Genomic DNA, 21,274 nt, shown 5'->3' with positions numbered 1-21,274 from the left:
ACACACACACTGTACCTGTTGTACTTCGACCGCGGCACCGTCAAGATTCAAGACCTGCGACGAACTAAGGCGTTGGACGGGTTTTGGGTAAACTGGCGGTTCTACTCAAAGAACCCGTCGGACGCAGCACAATGCCACCGTTGCCAGAAATTCGGCCACGGCTCGCGGAACTGCAACCTCCCGCCCCGCTGTGTGAAGTGCGGTGAAACACACCTCTCTGAGGCGTGTGCACTGCCGTGCAAGGCGGACCTGGGGGACAAGGCAGAGCAAACCACGGCGCGCATCAAGTGCGCCAACTGTGGAGGTAACCATACCAGCAACTACCGTGGATGCAGTGCACTAAAAAATTACCTCGAGGAGCAGGAAAAGAGGAAGAAGAAAGCAGCAGCGTCCCACCCTCCTCAGCGAAGTACGAGCGTAACCGTGCCGGCTGCTGGGCAGCGTACGGTTCGCGCGGACAACTCAGCCTTCCCCCTGGCTGGGGGCGATCGATTGCCAGCGTGGTTGCTGCCGGTAGCGGCAATGCGGCCCAGCAAGAAGTGTCCGGGGAAGATCTCTTCACCCTGCCAGAGTTCTTTGCTCTCGCGGGGGAGATGATGTCGAGGTTTCGGACCTGCCGTAACAAGGCGGAGCAATTTCTAGCCCTTGGGGAGCTGATGATCAAGCACATCTACAAAGGATAAAATACTGTGATTTAGTTATAAGCTTTTTCTCTTTCTTTCCCTTTTCCTTTGCAATTTTAGCAAGTTTTTTTTTTTAATTTTTCTTGCTCTTGTTAGTGCAATAGTTATAGAAATAATTGTTCCAAAATGGATTATGATGCAACACACAGCTGAAAGGAACTCCAAAACTCTGTTATGAATTGCAAAAGAACTGATTGTATCTTGATTATTCACCAATAAAACCGAATTGAATTGAATTATCATGCTGCAAAAATCCCGATACTGGGAAATTATATATTATTCGTAAACATTTTAAACTAAAATTCCCAGTTAGTCCCAGAGTCCCAAAAAGCTCACGAAACTATCTTGTATTTTCAGATTTATAAAAAAAATCATAAGGTAGACATAGTTCCTCTAAATAATGAGCATACTTCAATTAACGTTTCATAGAATTAGTAAGAATCAATTGTAAGTAAATTCATAAAAAAAACTTAGTTTTTACTTTTCTTTTAAATTATTAACACTATTGGCATAGTCAAAAAAATAACTCCCGGGTCCCGGGAATTCCCGGGAAATGGCCAAATTCAACGCTCGATTCTCGGGAAATTGAAAATCTCGAGAATCGTCACCCTCTACGCGCAATAAATTCCCACTGCCCACATTTTTTTTCGAAATTTTTATTTTTCTCGTGTTCAGGAGGACTTTTTGAGAAACTTTTGTTCTACAAAAAACTACTTCTCTTGTTTTATGTTTTTCTTGTTTCTTTTTTAGTGTTTTATCTATCTACCACCTCCTATCATTACATTTTGCCTATCTTATTTTTTCATGGTTTTACAGTCACTTTTAAAAATTTTTGCTTGTTTTTTACATTTTGTGCTATAAAATGGCACCAATATCATTTAAATTGTAAAAAAATGCGTAGAGGCATAGTCTGGGACACTACAAAAATAACGGCATGCTTCTTTTTACTTAAAATAAAGGAAATGTTAGTGAAAAACACAGGCAAAGTTGACCCCTAAAAAAAATACATTTTTAAAAACATTGCCAAAGTCACATCAAACAAGTAAAACTTCTAACCCATGAATATCCTAAAATTTTAAGAATTCTTCATTCCAATGCTTTTTAAAGATCAAAAATTGGTTGAAAAATAGATTTTTGGTCATTTTTTAAATCAAAGCCCATCTAAAGGCGGGGTTGGGCTGTAGAGGGTTAAATATAGGTAAGCTTTCACAAATGCCGGAGTTGATTTCTGTCATTTTGACATGTCATTTTGGATTATTTGACCATATATATTACCTTTTAATGCACTGAATTCATCAAGTAAATAAAAACAGAGTTTAACGATTTCTTATCAATATTTATTTGGACAACAGCATTACAATTTTCTTCAATCTCGAGATGCACCAATAATCGTCAATATAAACGTGAAAATATTAATGATATCTAGGTAAAGATTCAATGCAGCAAAGATGTACTCCTCGGGACTAATGCTGTACTTGTGTTTTCCACCCATCATCAGCTGAGTGTCGTAAACCAAGTAAAAGCTAAACAGCAACGCCCCCAAGCTGGCATAAACCAGAGTGATAGTTTTTCCGGGAAAGAAAATGGCAATCAGCCCAAACAGCATCAGCACCAATGCCGCCACGAACAACATGCCCCCCATCACGGTAAAGTCCCACTTGGTCTGGAACGCAAACAGGGTCAACCCGAGGCAAACCGCTGCCGTGATTCCCACCGCCAACAGAACTTCCTGTGAGCTGAACCTGGCCGTGGTAACGCCCATCAGGAAGGACATCGCCAGCGTGAACAGGCCCAAAAAGATAAAGTTCATCGGAGACTTCCGCCGGACACTGTCGCAGCACGCCATTGAGATCATCGTTACGAGCATCACGCCGAATGCGATCCAGAACACTTCCGGATGACGTTGGACCCACACCTTGGTCGGCTCGTGGTACATAAACAGACAGATGAAGCCGAGCGTGATGCTGAGTTGAACCATCAGTATGGAGTACACTTTTCGGATGAATCCCTTCCGGATGGATTGATCGGTGAAGTCGAATCCGCATGCGTCGGGATCTTCCGGGTCGCTGCCCACCGAAAGAGCGCCAGCATTTCCGGCATACGGTTGACTCTGGGGGTATCCGTAGAAGCCTGACTGGGGTTGTTGGAAGGTTGGTTGGGGTGGGTACCCTTGTTGGGGTGGATAACCTTGCTGGGGTGGATAACCTGGCTGAGGGGGATAACCTGGTTGAGGTGGATATCCTGGTTGTTGCGGGGGGTATGGAGACTGATTTGGGAATCCGTAACCTGGTTGCGCCATTGTTCTGCAGGATCTGAAAATAAAATAAAAACGTTTGTATCAGTTATGGAACCTCTCTGATTGTTTTCGTGCTCAAATGACTTCAAATGACTCAGACCAATGGGAGGAAACGGTTGCTATCTGGTCGTGCTAAGTGTTTTCATGACTCTTTTAAAATAAATTGTACTTTGAACAATGATTTCTCCACTTCATTATTGAAAATTTTAAGTAATCTTAAAATCGTGCAAACTTTTATTTAAATTCAGCAGATATTGTTGGATAAAAATGGTTAAAAAAGTATTTCAATTACCATTCCTAGTAATCGGCTTAGAAATCGAAAATTTTAACTCAAAAAGCTTAAAACATAAAAACATGGTTTCAATTGTTTTGGCTATGAAACGCTCAAGAAAAAATAGTTTTGAATTATATTTTCCCCTTTCATATGGTAGAATGAACGATAAATAAATATTTGTGAAGTTCTTTAATTAATTCACAAACTCACACAACTTAATTTATGATTAAATCAAATAAATTCAAAGTAAAAAAGTAACAACAAAACATTTACAAGCAAGTAAATTAGGAAGCAAATGTTCCTGATATGAAACGAGACTGGAAAATAAAAATCATTTTTTTAACATTGTCAGAGTCACATTTCACAACTATCTTTTAAACAATACTTTCAGTTTTTTTTTTTGCTTTTCAAGGATTTTACCCATCTGTGAGTGGATTTTTAACTTCATCAATAATAATATAAAGTGTATTTCCAGAGTTTTTTTTTGAAAAGGACCAATAAACTATTGTCTTTCATATGTTTATAGGACCTAATCAAAAAAAAACTCTAGATTTCAAACAAAATACCGTAAACGGGATTTAACCACAAGCAGATGAGTAATTTATTTGATTTTTCCTGGTAAATAAAATAATAACTTTACCTAATCAAGTAATCTTATCGATTCGGTAACACATGCTTTTATCACGTTTTGTTATCTTGAAATTGGACTTTATAGCAACATAACATTTTGGTGGCATAAATAAATAAATAAAATTTCTCACAATACTTTAAAAGCTTACTTTTGATTTGTGACGGTTTTGAACAAATCAGTCATTGTTTTTATTTCCTGTATTTTTGAGTGGTACTTACCAAACCTCTTGTAATGTTGATGTACCAACTTATAGTTATCTATATGGCCCCAAGCAAACTTTCTGCAACAATTACGTTTATCAAAATGCACACCTTGGCTTCCTTTTATGGGTAACCTACAAAATGAGACACTTCAGTCCTTCTGTTCTAGAAACTACGATAAGAGATCAACAGCTGCTTTGATCTCGAAAATTTAAAGTTCTCTAGTACTTTTTCCGGTAGAACTTACAAAATCAATTGAATCTATCACGTAAATTTTCTATTAGCAAATATGTTGATGATTCTTACTCAAAATTATCACAAAGTAAATTACAACCGGTCCAAAACTGAACTAGCCGGTAAAATTCCGTCTACCACAATGAATCACAAAAACAGGCATGAAAAATGCAGAGGTATTACACCTGCCAGGCAATATCTTATCAGCAAACTAATTTCTCAGTCGGTGAGTCAAAACGTAGATTTCGCAAACGACGAAAACGACTAACTGCGAGTGTTGATTTTTGGTATGTTTCATATCTTGGAAAAAAAATCGTACCCAATTTAATCCCATTACGTTTGTCAAAAAAATCCCCCAAAACTCGAGTCAAATCGCTTCACTGATAAATGTACAAAATGTAGTACTGGATACCGATATCGAGCAGAAGGTTATTCCAGGTGTGCCCGTTGACCGTTGAGGTTGGTTTAGTGAAGTTTTCAAGGAAACAGCAAGGTTTTTTTTTGCAATGGGTGAGTAATAATTGGTGCATTGTTGAAGTTTCTGTTTCTAAAGTGTTGTCCGTTCAGAAAAGGGACCGCCGAGCTATGAACAGGCTCATGCGCCAGCTCCTGCGGCCTATCCTCATCCTGTTCAGCAAGCTCCGACTAGTTTTCAAAACCGTAAGATCAGAACACGTAACGGTCAAAGCTCAAAGTGGTCATTTTTGCACTTCTTCCTCAGAAACTACCGTGATCGTTACGAGCGCCCAGGTCGGTCCGGATCCGACGACCCTGGTGTGCCCGTCGTGTCGAGCCACCATCGTGACCAGGTTGGAGTACGAAACAACCACCAAGACCCACATTTGCGCAGCGATTCTGTGTCTGTTTATCTGCTGGCCATGTGTCTGCATACCGTACTGTTCGACGTCGTGCCGAGACGCGAACCACTACTGCCCCAACTGTGGCTCCTACATCGGAACCTACCGCAAGTAGAAACAACTTTCGAAAGCTCGTTCTACCACAGTTGATCCACGCGAGATTGCTTTCATCGACCCAGCGTAGCAAACAGTAACGTAGATGTTGTCCGTAGGCGTAACGCCTCAGCTGTCCGTAACCGTAACGTGTCTGCAGTGTAGTGGATTAGATCATAACCTCAATTTTGTACTGTACACATGTGTGCAGCATAGAGTGAGCGATGGTGGAGGGGGGAACGTTAGTGGACGGCCATGAGCATAAATTAAATCGAACTTTCCAGCACGACTTAGGGATGGCCTCCCCACCTAATAAGAAGAGAAATAACCCACGCAAATGAAGAACAAACATGGATTGGGCAACATTCGACAACGATTCAAAGTGGCTTATACTAAGAAAAACACACGAAAAAAAAAAATGCGTGCGTAGCCCCGGCGGTCCAGCAGAGGAAGGGGATGAAAAAAGAGAGAAGTTTGTTTGAAAAATATATTTTATCGAGGTCGAAGCAGTTCAGTGGCTTAGAGACTTTGAGGTTTTGTTTTTTGTAGAAACACCAGATAGAGTAAACAGACACACACACAAAAAACGCGAGAAATAAAGCGAACGTTGCAGCGCGATAGCAAGGCAAGAGGAGTTTGGACTTGAGTTAGGTACACGCGCGCGCAGATACGATGAAATTGTCTTACTCTTGCTTGTAAAATAAATATGGCTTAAATTAATGGAACAATATGGTTATTGCAGAAGCAGAAGCCGCCAGCAGTGTGTAGTGTGGCGGCTTAGATTTACATGTTTAATCGTTTATAAGAGGTAGTTGAAATAAAGGTGAATAATAAAACTAATCTTTTTTTACTCCACATCTTCATAACCAATTTATCTCCAGCATATTCACTCTTAAACAAAATAAACTCTTTAAAGATCAGGTGATGAATGACAACATTAAAGTTAAAGTTACCTTAATTCAATAATCAACATTTTTTTAAAATCTCAGAAGGCAGCTAAATCATTAATTTGTTATTGCTAATTTAAAAATAATCCAACTTCTAAACAATTTTAAATTATACAAAAAATAAATTTAAATGTAAACTTTTGTAATTTTTCCAATTCTAGATTGGTGTATGTCATTCGTAAGTTGTTTTTAAAGTGATTTTTCATATGATTAGTCTCAGGTTTTTTAAAACTACTTAGTGTTTACTAAAACCTAACACAGTCGACTCTCTGGTTGTCAATATCCAAGGGACCGTCGAGGACGATGCAAAATGAAGACTCGATTGAAATTTGTTTTTTCTTGCTAACCAGCTATGGGAGAGAATCATGGCAACGTCCAGCAAACAAAAACAAAGAAATGTCAAACACCCTTCAAAGCTCCGTTTCTCAAAGAAAAATGTATATGCAAGCCATGTGTGTGTGTGTGTGTGTGGTCCAATCCAATACCCGCTAACCGGTAGCGAAATTATGGGAAAGTATAATTTGTATCAGACTGTGTATATGCCGAATGCTGATACAACTTATCTCAGTCCCGGGTATTAGGTGGTGACAGCCCTCGCGCTGCTTCCAACGACCCATTTCAGAATGACAGAGCTCCTTGCGGTCCAATTCCGAGGTCGCTGGGCATTGTTCGGCCCCGCCTTAACATAGAAGCAAGCATCTGAAGGAAACTCGATCTATATTTAGACTTCCAATCCCCTCAGGCAAATCAGGGATCAGCGCGTATTTAATAATATGAGAAGAAGAGATAACATGTTTCAACACTACGGATCAATTCACTGCTAGAGTGTTAATCTTCTGATGGCCGACTGCTTAGCGTCCCACCAGACCACCAATCCAAAGGTGAGAGTTCGAATCCCATCTGATTCATTTTAGTTTTTATTCATATTCAAATTCCTGATTCCAAATTTCAAAGGTACCGACCGGGATTTGATCCCTGAACCTTCTGCTTGGGAGACAGAAGCCGTAACCATTAAGCCACGGAGCCGGTTAAATGTATATGCAAGCCATGAGAAAGTGAAATTATTGACAACCGGAATAGATGTTTAAAGCAAATAGAATCCAAGGGACCGTCGAGGAAGAGATCCTTAAAACAAGAGAAAATATCGAGGAATAAAGACAATCGAAGCATGCAATTTGAAGGGACTGAAGAATTCATCGGTACATGGAGCAATATTGATAACGAGAAGATCGAAGCCAGAGAGTCGACTGTAGAATCAGGTCTTGCGATGTTTCAGTGGAAAAACTTCCAAATAATAATTAAAAAAAACTTATTTAACCTCCTCCTTAAAACAAATTCAATCAACAATTATTAAAAAAAATCGAATATCCAAAAGCGATTTTAAAAAAGGTTTTCAGTGTGATGGAGGCAACAACGATTTTTTTTTTATTTTCCATTTGGTTTGTCTTTTTATATGCAATTTTATGTTTAGTTTTTTCTTTGTTGTAAAAGTTTCAGGCCTGATTATAACCTCTTTTTTATGTAATTTTACCTAAGTTAATGTGTAAAAAAGTGATATTCTATAGAAAATTATGAATGTTTCACCAGTTTCATAACTTTTTGACAAAAAATCATTCATGGAAGAAACAAATATTATTATTTTTTACGTTTATGTCCCATAACTTTGACCAAAGTTGGGACCAAACATTTAATTAAAAAATATTGCAAAAAGCATTATGCACTAGAAAAGTTGTCTAACAATCATTATTCTTCCAAAAGTATAATTTTCGACACAATATGAAATTTGCGGTATTGTGTGTTGCACTTATATTTCCATTACAATTTTGATGTTTTTTGGAAAAAACTTTTAGTTGCTTTTTAATTTTCAAGCAAATATTGAAAAGATTGGGGGCGTCAGTTACTTTTGAAATTATCTGCAGCGGCTTCTTCCAGCTTATTACATTTGACAGATCGGTAATTTTCAAAAATACACAATCATATTTAATTCTTTTTTAAGTTTTTCAATTATGTTTGTACATAAAGTATTTGAAACGCTTTTTCGTTCAAAAATAAAATTTGTTTCGGGGCATGGAAATTTGTTGTTCTTGTTTTGTCGCATCTCTCTTGAAGAATTTTCAACATAACATGAATACAATTTTACATTTTCTTAAATAAGGCATCCAACTAGATGGATATTCGACCCCCTTCGCTGATTTTTTCGTACTGAATTTTTATTTATTTTTTAGTTTTAAAATTAAAATGCTTTTTTGCTTCAGACAAGGCAAATGCTGGATAGACCATTGTATTTAACTGCTAGTTTGATTTTAAAAGGATAATTTTTGTAGCCCTCTGGGTTGCCTCAGTTCAAACATAATAATCAATTATCTTTTTCAATTCCTTACATTAGCGATTCTCAACATTCTTCTGGGCTGGTACCCCCTAACATGTGAATCAAGTAGGCTCGGTACCCCCGTTGAGAATCGCTGCCATAAATAATAAATTTGCCAATAAGTGTTTCAAAAACTTGTGAAAATCTTTGAAAATTTTAACTAACACATTTTCTCGTGAAAACACTCAGAGCGGCATTACTCCTTAAAGTTAACGTGACACTTCGTAAACTTTTAAATGTTTAACAATTGGAAAAACATAAATATTTGATTCAACAAGTTACGGTTTATTTAAAGAAAGTTATTAAATCGTGCAAAGCACGAGCTTTAACCCTTTCAGGCCTGATGGGTCATATATGACCTAAAAATCAAAATTTTGAAAACTAACCTGGTTCACCCATATAAGGGTACATACAGTTTTGACAGCTGTTCATGCAAAAATTGTACGTAATTATTCAAACATATTTACCTTTTAAAGGAATTTTCTGATCGATTTGATGTCTTCGGCAAAGAAGATGATATTAATTACAGCTATAAAAAATAGGTGCTCAGAAATTATTATTTTTTTTTGAATTTTATGATATGTTTTAGGGGACAAAAAACTAGAACTTTTGAGCCATAGAGAAATATGGTGAAAAATTTGGCCACCATGTTAAGATTCTTTGTATTTTTTTTTATTATTGAAAAATAATTTTTACTTCCATTTTAAATGTAAAATTAAATTTGCCATCGAAAAGCACCGTATTCAAGATATAGCCACTTAAATTTTTATTTTAAATTAATTTTCGTTCTTAGATTTTTTAAAAAAGGTGTCCATGATTTTCTCTTCCAGAAAATATGTTTTGAACAGTTCTCATCCAAACATTCCCACTTTTTCTAGCAACTAATGGTCCAATTTTCAATGCTGAATTTGTACAAAGTCATAATCTTTTCGAAAAAAAATATTTTAAAATTATAAAAATCAAGACTAACATTTTATAAAGACCAAACATTCAATATAAAATTGGTCGAAATCGATCGATTTCGTAGAGAATTGCTTAGCTGTGTATATCACTCTGTTTAATCTTATATTATGTTCAAAATTCCAAATTTATCTTAACATTTTTTTAACAGATATTTCAATACTATGCGGTCTGGTCATATAGGCTAAGAATTGATAGCCTAACTTTACTTTAACAATAAAAATTACAGAGGAAGTTGAAAAACACTCCACATTTTGTAGAAGAAGTACTTACACTATTCAAATCTCTAGTACGGTCCAGACTCGGTTATCCGATGTGCTGGAAAAAAACATTTTCTGTTGTTAATTTTTTATACACAAAAAAAATCAAAAATTATTTATATAAAATTATGTTTTTTTTTTCGAACTCATTCGATGTGATCCCGTTTTTAATAAGCTTATCAGAAACATCGAATATTCGTTGCTGGTAAATTACTTCTTAAACTACCCAATTCAAGATAAATTTAAATAAATCAACATTTCATCACAAATACGCAAGATTAGATAAATGCAGATGGTCAAATTTAAAGATAGCAAGACATAGACGGACCGACATAAAGAGTTAGCAAGCAACTTAAATGCTCAAAATTGAATACATTTAATTGAAATATTGGATAAGATTTATACAAACAATCAAAATATCAATAGATGTGCTCGCTTTTATTTCTATTTTTCTAAATTTTCTTCGACTATTCTTGCACGTGATTTCAAAAACACATCCCGAAACGATTAAGGAGCGTTGAAACATACATTTCCCTTTTTTCCAACCGCTAATTCCAAACTGATAAACTTTGATTAGCCACGCGCACCCCATAAGTACCCCTTCGAGTTGATCCCACGTGGATGCACCCGCGCGCCGTCAATTTTCGCTAGCCAAAAATCATGCCTTTCCTCCCTTTCAACGTGCCAAATTTAGGCTACCCAAAAAAAACCCTCTCTCCAAAAACAGTAACTTCCGATTAAAATGAATTTTTGCACGCACACCGTCCCCCATTGCGTCCCTCCCTTAAGGGGGAGCACATTTTAGTTCTTTTCATGATTTTTTTTTTTCTTCTTCTTCTTCTTTTCATTCTGGATCAATAATTGAAACTTTTTCCTCGTGAAAATTTGGGTGGTGCGCCGGCGCACAACTTTCCCCGCACGTTGGATCCTGCGGCCGACTCTGACTTCCGTTCCACATTTGATCGGTTTGGTTGTGTTTGTGTGGGAGCACACTTTCGTTCTGGTTCGGAAAATCGATGTAAAATTGCGCAATCTTGGAGAGAGCGCGGGGTCATCCTTCCGCTCCAGAAAATTTTCCTTTTTGTAACAAAGCTTTCGGTCACACTAATACTGTGGCAGAGGTGCTGCCGTTTGTGGTGGTGGTGGTGGTGGTGGTAGTGAGGCGAGGGAAAATGAGAGCTTTTGTGGTGACGATGAGTTGACGATTTTCCACACCCGAAGGGGAGGGGGATGGTTTCGTGTTATATAACCGTTTCCCCGAACACAAACGCAAACTCAGCAAATTTGTGTTTGTATGGGAAAATCGACCAATTACTTGCGTTTGTATGGGTGTGGTTCATTAAACGAACGCAGAGGGGATCATCAAGCAAACACAAAGAAGAAGTAGAAGCAGAAAAAAAGTAATCTGGAAGTTGGAGTCGTCACCCATCCAAAGTTGACCTAGATTCAACGACCGCATCGTCGTACACCCCCAACGAGAGCAGGATAGGGTGGTGCTGTGAGGGTGGTAGTGGTGGGGTAGCGACAATTGGACGACGACAAGGACTAATATTGTTCCTCTGTTATCACCACACCCCGCACCACTATCACAGCATAAGATTGGAAGATTTTTCTTCTGTTTGAGGAAAATTCATAAATTTTTATGAAAACTGTAACGAAAATGAAGAAAAAATTTACTTTCAGCTAATCTCTTTCAAAAGCGTACAAATATTAATATAATTCAAACGAATCAAGTACCATTCAAATTTCGTCCCCGTTAAATAAAGAATTGTTTTTCGTTTACACTCTTAGGAGCAAGAAACGAAGAGCCGGAGCTTTTTCTTGTTTGCTAGTGCTTTACAATGTGTACACCTTCGTATTTGTTCCGCGCCCGAAGGACGAACGGGCTTGGGAATGGTGTTTCGAGAGCAATCGATTTTGTGGAGGAATATTTAACGGAAAAAAATCTAGTCAGATTGGTAGCTACACGGACAATGTAGTTGGCATGATGAATTAATAATATTTAATAATATTTTTATAATATTTAACATCTGTTGAAAATTAACGAGGCTAGTGAAAAGAAAGTTATTTAAATAGGTGAAAATTAAACCATTATATTTTGGTCAATCACCTATATTTTTGAAAATTTATATAACATTGCATATTTTTTATTTGTATGAAACTTTGTTAAAATAATGCAAATAATGTTTTTTTTTTTTTTATTCTAAACTTATTTTTTATTAGGTCCTCTTAGGTGCTAAGACCAGGTTAGGACCGAGGATCGATCAACATATTAAATATACACAACAAAAACAACTCCTTACATTCCATACTTGGAGATCATGTAACTGACTAGGGTTACTTGGTCCAAGCGGGTCTTGCAGGTCTTGAACCTGCCGATGTACTCGGAGAAAATGCCCACAGCTCAGCCGAACTGTAGAGCACCTCCCCGGCTTCCTCCTCCGTGGCTCCACCGTCTCGGGAGCCACCTTGGCTGCTTTCTGCGGGTCGAGGGCGATCCTTCACTTTTCCGTCCGGAACAACGCCCGGCAGCGGAGGGAACTCCGCTGGCGTGAACGCCGGAACTGCTGGATTCTGCTTCTCCGCCTTCCTTGCCGGCGGTTTCGGTTTCGACGCCTGCTGGCGCCGCTGGATGAAATCCGCACGCTTGGGGCAGCTGCGGTCCGTAGCTTCGTGGGCTCCAGAGCAGTTGGCACACCGCTTTGGCTGGGCTTCCTGGACTTCGCACTCGTCCGTCTTGTGGGGACCCCCACAGTTGTTGCACCTCCTTGAGGTGACAGTTCCTGGTTCCATGACCCAGCTGCAAGCAGTTCCTGCACTGGGTCACGTTCGGTCGCTTGTTCCGGTAGGCCTCCCACCGGATGTGAAATCTCCTCAAGCGCTTGATCTCACTCAGCTGCTTCAAGTTGGTGTACCCCTTGGGGAACGTAACAATGTACGGGGTTTCCTCTGACGAGGCGAACTCTCCCTTTCTCTTGATGGCGTGCACCTCCACAGCATCCAGGTTTTGCGATTCCTTGAGGTTCTTCTTGACGAATTCAGGTGAAGCCGGTGGAAGTCCTCTGACGACGACGCGGAGTTGCCGCTCGCTTCGTTTCTCGTGGGTGTAGAACTCCACGTTGTTCGCAATCAAGTGGGCCCGCGCGGTCTCAAAACGCTCCTCGGAGGAACACAGCAATTTGATCCCAAACGGAGTTAGCTTGTAACTTGGCTTGGTTGTGCACGGCGACATTACACTCCTCAGCTTGGCGTAGCTCGTATTCTTTACCACCAGAGGTGGTGGTTTCTTGGCCACTGGAACCACTGGTACCGTTGAGACGTCTCCTTTCCCGGCTTGTTTACCATTGTTGTTGTTGTTCTTCACCAGCGGGCTGAACTTGTTGTTGTTGAGAAGATGCTCCTCTTGGCCATTTCCGCCAACGACTCCGTCGCTAATCTTCTTCCGCTTCCGCGTTCCGTTTACGGAACGAAACTCGTCCCCATCGGAGGATTCTTCCACCTCCATCCGTAAGCACTTTGCCGCGCAATGAAAATCAAAACACGTCTTCTTCTGTCAAGCTGAGGAACGAGACTGTGAATGCAAATAATGTTGCATCATTGGTTTCTTCATGCAAGTCAATTGGGCCAAAATACATTTTAGGCCCTTTGGAAAGTTAGTCACGAGTTCGCAATGCTGAAAATATGTTTTTCAAAAGGATCAGAAAATTTTACAACACTTCGATATAGTCAAGGCACGAAATCGACAGGCCAGCTGTTGATGGATCTAGACTAAATCGACCCCGCTGAGTCTGAATATCGCGGTCACGAAGCCGGATTCCTAAAGGGAAGCGAGATATTCAAGATGGCGACCAATATGGCGGCTATATAGAGAAGTTAACAATATCACAGTATGAAGGTTGTCGACTTGTCGATTTTTACTAATTTCGGGCCGCTGAACCCGAATATGACCATGAAAATCGGTCACGGCGACCCAGTAGCGTGTTATCCAAGATGGCGTCCAATATGGCGAAGAGAAAATCTTCAAGTATTTTTAAACAACATGTAACAGGGTTGTGACCGATCAAATTTAACTAATTTGGGGTCGATGAACCCGAATATGACCATGAAAATCGGTCACGGCGATCCAGGAGCGTGTTATCCAAGATGGCGTCCAATATGGCGAAGAGAGAATCTTCAAGTATTTTTAAACAACATGTAACAGGGTTGTGACCGATCAAATTTAACTAATTTGGGGTCGAAAACGAAACTATTGGCACTACGCCCCCCGGGGCATGGCCTTCCTCAGTGGATAAGGCGGGAATCGAACCCGCGTCTCATAGCATCATCGGGATCGGCAGCCGAAGCCGCTACCCCTGCGCCACGAGATCGCTGAACCCGAATATGACCATGAAAATCGGTCACGGTGACCCAGTAGCGTGTTATCCAAGATGGCGTCCAATATGGCGAAGAGAGAATCTTCAAGTAGTTTTAAACATCATGTAACAGGCTTGTCACGGCGACCCAGGAGCGTGTAATCCAAGATGGCGTCCAATACTTGAAGATTCTCTCTTTGCCATATTGGACGCCATCTTGGATTACACGCTCCTGGATCGCCGTGACCAGGGATGCCAGATACACAGATTTTTCTGTGTTTCACAGACATTTAAGCTTGTGTCAGACATTTTTTGACGTTCACAGACTTTTAGAAAACTTCATTAAATTAATATTTTGTAAAAATATCATTCGAAACCTATTTAGTTAGTCTTCAAATGCTTAAAAACACAATTTTTGATGAATTTATATGACTGTAAACTGATATATTTGAATTTTAGACAATTGCACAGACATACACAGACTTTTTCACAGACATTTTAAAAAATCATGTGGCATCCCTGGCCGTGACCGATATTCATGGTCATATTCGGGTTCAGCGACCCCAAATTAGTTAAATTTGATCGGTCACAAGCCTGTTATATATTGTTTAAAAATACTTGAAGATTTTCTCTTCGCCATATTGGACGCCATCTTGGATTACACGCTCCTGAGTCGCCGCAACCGATTTTTATGGTCATATTCGGGTTCAGCGACCCCAAATTAGTTAAAATCGACACGTCGACAACCTTCATACTGTGATATTGTTGACTTCTCTATATAGCCGCCATATTGGTCGCCATCTTGAATATCTCGCTTCCCTTAAGGAATTCGGCTTTGTGACAGCGATAGTCGGACTCAGCAGGGTCGATTTAGCCTAGATCCTAGACATGCTATTTTTGGGTTTTTAGCCTTGACTAATAATGTTCATAAAAAAAAGGTTTCGAGAAATTTCTCAGCCATCTGAAATAAAATCTGAAATGGACAAGGATGTATACTTTTTCTCGAATAAAAAAAATCTTAAAAATTTTATTTAAAAATAATTTTAACTAGAATCTTGAGCGCTTTAGCACTTTCATTATTCGATTGTAAATTGAATTTTACAAAAAAGAAATGATTCTTAATAGTCCTCTGCTCATATCCTACAACTTTAATTCAAAGACTACAAGACAGGCCATAAATTTTAAAGAATATTTAAATTTCACTTATTAAAATAAAAAAAATCAAACTTCCCAAAAATGTTATAATTGAAAAGGATTCACAAAGATAACTTTAAGACTACAAGGGCACAAATTATATTGCAGTGTTGCCATACTTTTTGTCATGATTTTTGTAAAACTTTGAAAACATGACTATGATAATATGAATTTGGAATCGTGCAACAATGGCCATTAGCGTGGTTCACGGATATATGAAATAGGCAAAAGTGTTAAATTTCCAGAAGCTAGCCTGAATTTTTAAGTTCATTTGGTTAAGGTTGAGTGAGTCTAATTTTGTTCTGAACTTAGTATGAAATTTTTTATCAATTTACTATGGGGAATTTTCACTGTTAACATCTTTTTAGAGAAACTTTCCCAAAAATTTCCTATTCTCAAGTTTCTTAATAATTTTGATCCGACAAACAACTTTGTTGAACATAACAAAGCGCTAAGAATTAATCCCGAAAAGATGCAGGATGTTTTGTGAAGTTTATTTTTAACAAAATTAACCTGTATATTTTCGAGATCAATTCCTAGCGCTTTGCGATCTTCTACAAAATTGTTCCCCGGATCAAAATATATACGAAATCGATAACACAAGAAAATCGTGAATACAAATATTTCAGCAACTGTTGTTTCAATTTTTGATTTTCTTTATAATTTTATAAATTTAAATTTTCTAATCTTTCTAGTAATATTAAAATCAAAATATGAAATTTATAACATTTAAAAAGAAAGATAAATCCAAATTTGGCCAAATAAATCCTTAATCTAAAATAATTGTGTAAATTAAAATAATCGTTTCTTTTTAAAAATCAGTTCTCTTTATAACTTATAATTTTTTAAGCAAAATTGTCCGAGGAATCTGATAAAAAATATTTTCAGACATAGACTCTTTGGTCCCGAGACCGCAATTCAAGTTTTCATACGACCATTTCAAATATTAGGCAAGATGTTTGAAACTCCGATTTATTTTTTTTAAACCCAGTCAATCACCTTCAATTGCGTTCAAAACAGCTAAAATCGGTTGAAATGACGTGGAGTTATGATTTTTCAAAATATGAGATTTATGTGAAAATCGACAAAAATTGCTATTTTCAAGACCACCCTAATACGGTACAGGTCACCCTAAGAATCAAAAAAATTGGGTCTCCCTAGTAACATTTTTAAACTTACAGGTTTTATCATGGTTCTGAAAACCCTCATACGGCCTAAAAAGGCTTTTATGGCCTTCTTAAAACCTAAAATGTTACTAGGGCTATTATTTCGGCCAAGGAACCGCCAGTCCAATTTCGAGCCCAATCGGACAACTTTTTTTTTCGAAAAATGCTGAAGAAGAAAAATTTAAAATTTTGGAAAATCTGAAGAGAGAGTAAAAATAAGAAATTGTTCCAACTTTGAGTTTGTAAATACCACCAAAGGTGCTGTTAAATGTGTCGGATAATTGTCAAGTGAGAGATTCTTTTGTAATATTTTATGACAAGCAACTTTGTCCAAGACCGCAATCGATCCGAGTTAACCCTGACGAGCTATTAGCGATTTAAAGAAGAGCAGTTCTCTCAGATTTCGGTCATTAGATTTTTTTTTTGTATTTTTTAATCCGACTGAAACTTTTTTGGTGTCTTCGGTATGCCCAAAGAAGCCATTTTACATCATTACTTTGTCCATATAATTTGCCATACAAATTTGGCAGCTGTCCATACAAAAATGATGAATGAAAATTCAAAAATCTGTATCTTTTGAAGGATTTTTTTGATCGATTTGGTGTCTTCGGCAAAGTTGTAGGTATGGATATGGACCACACTGGAAAAAAATGATACACGGTAAAAAATTTTTGGTGATTTTTTATCTAATTTTTTGTCACTAAAACTTGATTTGCAAAAAAACACTATTTTTATTTTTTTTTATTTTTTGATATGTTTTAGAGGACATCAAATGCCAACTTTTCAGAAATTTCCAGGTTGTGCAAAAAATCTTTGAGTGAGTTATGATTTTTTGAATCAATACCGATTTTTTCAAAAAATCGAAAAATTGGTCGCAAAAATTTTTCAACTTCATTTTTCGATGTTAAATCAAATTTGCAATCATAAAGAACTTAAGTGAAGTTTTGATAAAGTGCACCGTTTTCAAGTTAAATCCATTTTCAGGTGACTTTTTTGAAAATAGTCGAAAATTTTCATTTTTTTAAATTAGTGCACATGTTTGCCCACTTTTGAAAAAAATATTTTTGAAAAGTTGAGAAAATTCTCTATATTTTGCATTTTTGAACTTTGTTGATACGACCCTTAGTTGCTGAGATATTGCCATGCAAAGGTTTAAAAACAGGAAAATTGATGTTTTCTAAGTCCCACCCAAACAACACACCATTTTCTAACGTCGATATCTCAGCAACTAATGGTCCGATTTTCAATGTTAAAATATGAAACATTCGTGAAATTTTCCGATCTTTTCAAAAAAAATATTTTTAAAATTTTTAAGTCAAGACTAACATTTTAAAAGGGCGTAATATTGAGTGTTTGGCCCTTTTGAAATGTTAGTCTTGGTTTAAAAAAGTTAGTCTTGTTAGTTAGTTAGTCTTGGTTTAAAAAAAAATTAATATATTTTTTTTCGAAAAGATCGGAAAATTTCACGAATGTTTTATGTTTTAACATTGAAAATCGGACCATTAGTTGCTGAGATATCGACATTAGAAAATGGTGTGTTGTTTGGGTGGGACTTAGAAAACATCAATTTTCCAGTTTTTAAACCTTTGCATGGCAATAGCTCAGCAACTTAGGGTCGTATCAACAGAGTTCAAAAAAGCAAAATATAGAGAATTTTCTCAGCTTTTCAAAAATATGTTTTTCAAAGGTGGGCAAACATGTGCACTAATTTAAAAAAAAAAATAAAAAAAACTGCGACCATTTTCAAAAAAGTCACCTAAAAATGGATTTAACTTGAAAACGGTGCACTTTATCAAAATTTCACTAAAGTACTTTTTGATTGCAAATTTGATTTTACATCGAAAAATATAGTTGAAGAATTTTTGCGACCATTTTTTCGATTTTTTGAAAAAATCAGTATTGATTCAAAAACTCATAACTCGATCAAAAAATTTTTGCACAACCTGGAAATTTCTGAAAAGTTAGCATTTGATGTCCTCTAAAACATATCAAAAAATAAAAAAAATTAAAAATAGTGTTTTTTTTGCAAATCAAGTTTTAGTGACAAAAAGTTAAATAAAAAATCACCAAAATTTTTTTTACCGTGTATCATTTTTTTCCAGTGTAGTTCGTATCCATACCAACAACTTTGCCAAAGACACCAAATCGATAAAAAAATTCCTTCAAAAGATACAGATTTTTGAATTTTCACACATCATTTTTGTATGGCCAGCTGCCAAATTTGTATGGAAAATTATATGGACAAACTAATGATGCAAAATGGCTTCTTTGGGCATACCGAAGGCACCAAAAAAGTTTCAGTCGGATTAAAAAATACAAAAATTAAAATTTAAAGAAAAAGACCGATTTCGTAGAGAATTGCTCAGAAAACGTTTTTGTATTAAAAGATTTTTCTTCACAAACTTTAACACTGTAGATCGTTAAACTTAAAACGATTTGGATCAAAATTGACACAGTTACCTATTTTTGCCTAAGATATCGAGTCAGGGGGTATCTCTGGTATCGATTTTTTTTTCAATTTTCACCCTATAGCACAGTCATGACGGATGGTAGAAGCATTATTATTTTCACAGGTTTTTCACAGCAACTTTTCATCAATCACTTCACTTACCTAAAATCAAATTGAGACTTTATATTCAGCTAACGTTAACCACCTGTTTTCTTGAATAAACTGCTTACAATGAACCACACAAAAAAAAATCGACACCGTTTCTATCGATCTCACTTTTTTTCTGCACCAACTGCGATGAATGCTACAAATTGTTGTGAACCTGAAAGTGCTGCGATGCCGGGTATTGAATCAAGATATTGTCAACAAATAAGGTGTTTCTTGTATATCGTTACACTTGAAATAACGAAGAGTGACTAACGAAGCCGGCCCGAAACTTCCCCGATAAGAATTTTCCCGCACAGTTCACACATGGTCCAAGTTTTTCTGCCAAGTGGTGAGTCTCGTAAAAGCTTTTGTTGCGAAATTCCCACACTACCCGGCTTCGTTACGTCAGTATGAGTAATTTAAATCGCACGCTCTATGGGGTGGCCTTTTGTTGGCATATTCTACCAAAATATTGATTTGTACTTCTAGATTATTCCTGAAAATCCTTGAATTTATTTAATACTTACCGTGAACTTTTAAACCACCTAACCGTGAATTTCCTTCACCAACTACCAACCCTTACTTTAAAGCTTCAGATGTGTCACACCTGGCGTCTCCATGGTTATTAGTGAACCACCATAGAAGGGGCTCCACTACGTGTGACGTGTCATCGGGACACAGGGTGCATCAACGTCGAGGGAATTTGGGGTTTTTGACGGGAAAGTCTGTCCGTAAGGGATGGCAAAAGTTTGTAAATTTTTCATGTGTCGCGCGCGTTCGCTGAGTTCATACTATGACGCATAATTAACATGTTTTGCCTCTCCGGGGACTTGACGCGTCAATCAACCTGGTCTTTTAGGGCTCGGGATTGATATGTTTTTCCGAACGTGCGTGTTTGTTCATGTGTGGGGCTAATAAATACAAACTGTCAGTGAGTTGGGAAAAATTATGATTGGAGGTTTAAACATAGTATCTAGGGGAAGCACACTGGAGTCGAGAGGGTTTGGGAGTCAATCGATTAGATTCGCTTCAGTGGTGCATGATTGTTTGAGATTGAGAGTAAATTCTAATGCATGAGAAATTTATTCAACATTATGTGATGCTGCTTAAACATATAAGCTTTCAAATAAATGATCTCTAATTGTTGTCATATACATTCAAAGGAAATGCATTTTTTTCTTGGAATGACAGAAAGTAATATTTAAAATAACAAATAGTTTTTGATGTGAAATTATTTTAAAACAAAATAAATATTTTTAAGCTTTAATATTATTTTCATAAACTGAAAACTTTTATACATTTTTAGAAAAATTGAATTATTTTTTTTTTGTAATTCTAAAGAATTATTTCAGTGATTCAGTCAAAGGTTATGACAGTTTAGCAAGCTTCCCTGCACCGTGCGGTACACGCGGTTCACACACATTTCAGTTTTGCTTTGCGCCTGCTCTGTTCGGTTTACACCCGTACCCGACTCTCTCGAGCCGAGGGTATTTTGGTTCAACGTACCACCGCACCACGACAATCTCGCTTCGTCGCCTCGGTTGTGTGTCTGGCACTCACCCGAGGCATGAACCCAGCATATGAACCAAGGTGCTTCACTCGGTACGAGCCGAGGTACGTGCCGTGGTACGCGCTGGCGGTACAAACCGGGTTCAATACCACGGCGCGTACCACGGCACGCTGGGTGTATGCCTCGGGTGAGTGCCAGACACACAACCGAGGCGACGAGCCGAGATTGTCGTGGTGCGCTGGTACGATGAACCAAAATACCAACACACAATGGGTTCAGGCTCGTACCGAAGCTAGACAACCAAAACCGCGGTGTGCGTTGGCACTGGCGCATGGGAAGCTTGCAGTTTGGAAATAGTTTATACATTAGATAAAGATATTTAGTCCGATGTTTCTCGGCTGTGGCCAGAAACCAGCCAGAAACTAAACATTTCAATGCAAAAGTCGTTGTAAAATGCATTATACACTACACTACATCGAAAATTCACTAAAGTTGAAAAAAATGTGCTCATATATGTTAAAAATTACCATTAACGCAGTAAAATGCACTTCAAATTATTTTCAGCTGATTTTACTCAAAATTTCGTTAACATTTTGAAGTATTTTGAAAAAAAATGTTTGGCCCCCTGATTAGTCGGGACGATTTTTAAAAGA

The 21,274-nt window shown here is 37.6% G+C and overlaps 2 protein-coding genes across 11 annotated transcripts; one reads left to right on the top strand and one right to left on the bottom strand.

The window, feature by feature from the left end:
* Positions 1-1,998: 1,998 nt before the first annotated feature.
* Positions 1,999-19,844, bottom strand: LOC6049123 (protein lifeguard 1). Of its 10 annotated transcripts, XM_038254460.1 has the most exons (4): positions 19,127-19,550; positions 9,817-9,861; positions 4,103-4,218; positions 1,999-2,995 (listed from the first exon to the last, which is right to left on the bottom strand). In XM_038254460.1, the coding sequence occupies exon 4, from the start codon at positions 2,980-2,982 to the stop codon at positions 2,050-2,052; it is 933 nt and encodes a 310-aa protein (XP_038110388.1). In that variant the 5' UTR covers positions 2,983-2,995; positions 4,103-4,218; positions 9,817-9,861; positions 19,127-19,550; the 3' UTR covers positions 1,999-2,049. The 10 variants fall into 10 exon arrangements, with proteins under 10 accessions (XP_038110388.1, XP_038110395.1, XP_038110394.1 ...); XM_038254467.1 differs by lacking the exons at positions 4,103-4,218; positions 19,127-19,550 and adding an exon at positions 19,639-19,844; XM_038254466.1 differs by lacking the exons at positions 9,817-9,861; positions 19,127-19,550 and adding an exon at positions 19,639-19,843.
* LOC6049122 (lipopolysaccharide-induced tumor necrosis factor-alpha factor homolog) lies at positions 4,788-5,290 on the top strand. The gene is made up of 3 exons (XM_038254469.1): positions 4,788-4,828; positions 4,886-4,978; positions 5,040-5,290. Exons 1-3 carry the CDS (start codon positions 4,825-4,827, stop codon positions 5,288-5,290), a joined length of 348 nt encoding a protein of 115 aa, XP_038110397.1. The 5' UTR covers positions 4,788-4,824.
* Positions 19,845-21,274: the final 1,430 nt, after the last annotated feature.

The sequence above is a fragment of the Culex quinquefasciatus genome, chromosome 2, assembly GCF_015732765.1.
Source record: "Culex quinquefasciatus strain JHB chromosome 2, VPISU_Cqui_1.0_pri_paternal, whole genome shotgun sequence".
NCBI lineage: Eukaryota > Metazoa > Arthropoda > Insecta > Diptera > Culicidae > Culex > Culex quinquefasciatus.
The sequence above is the reverse complement of the archived record's forward strand: the minus strand, read 5'-3'. Positions and strand labels throughout refer to the sequence as shown.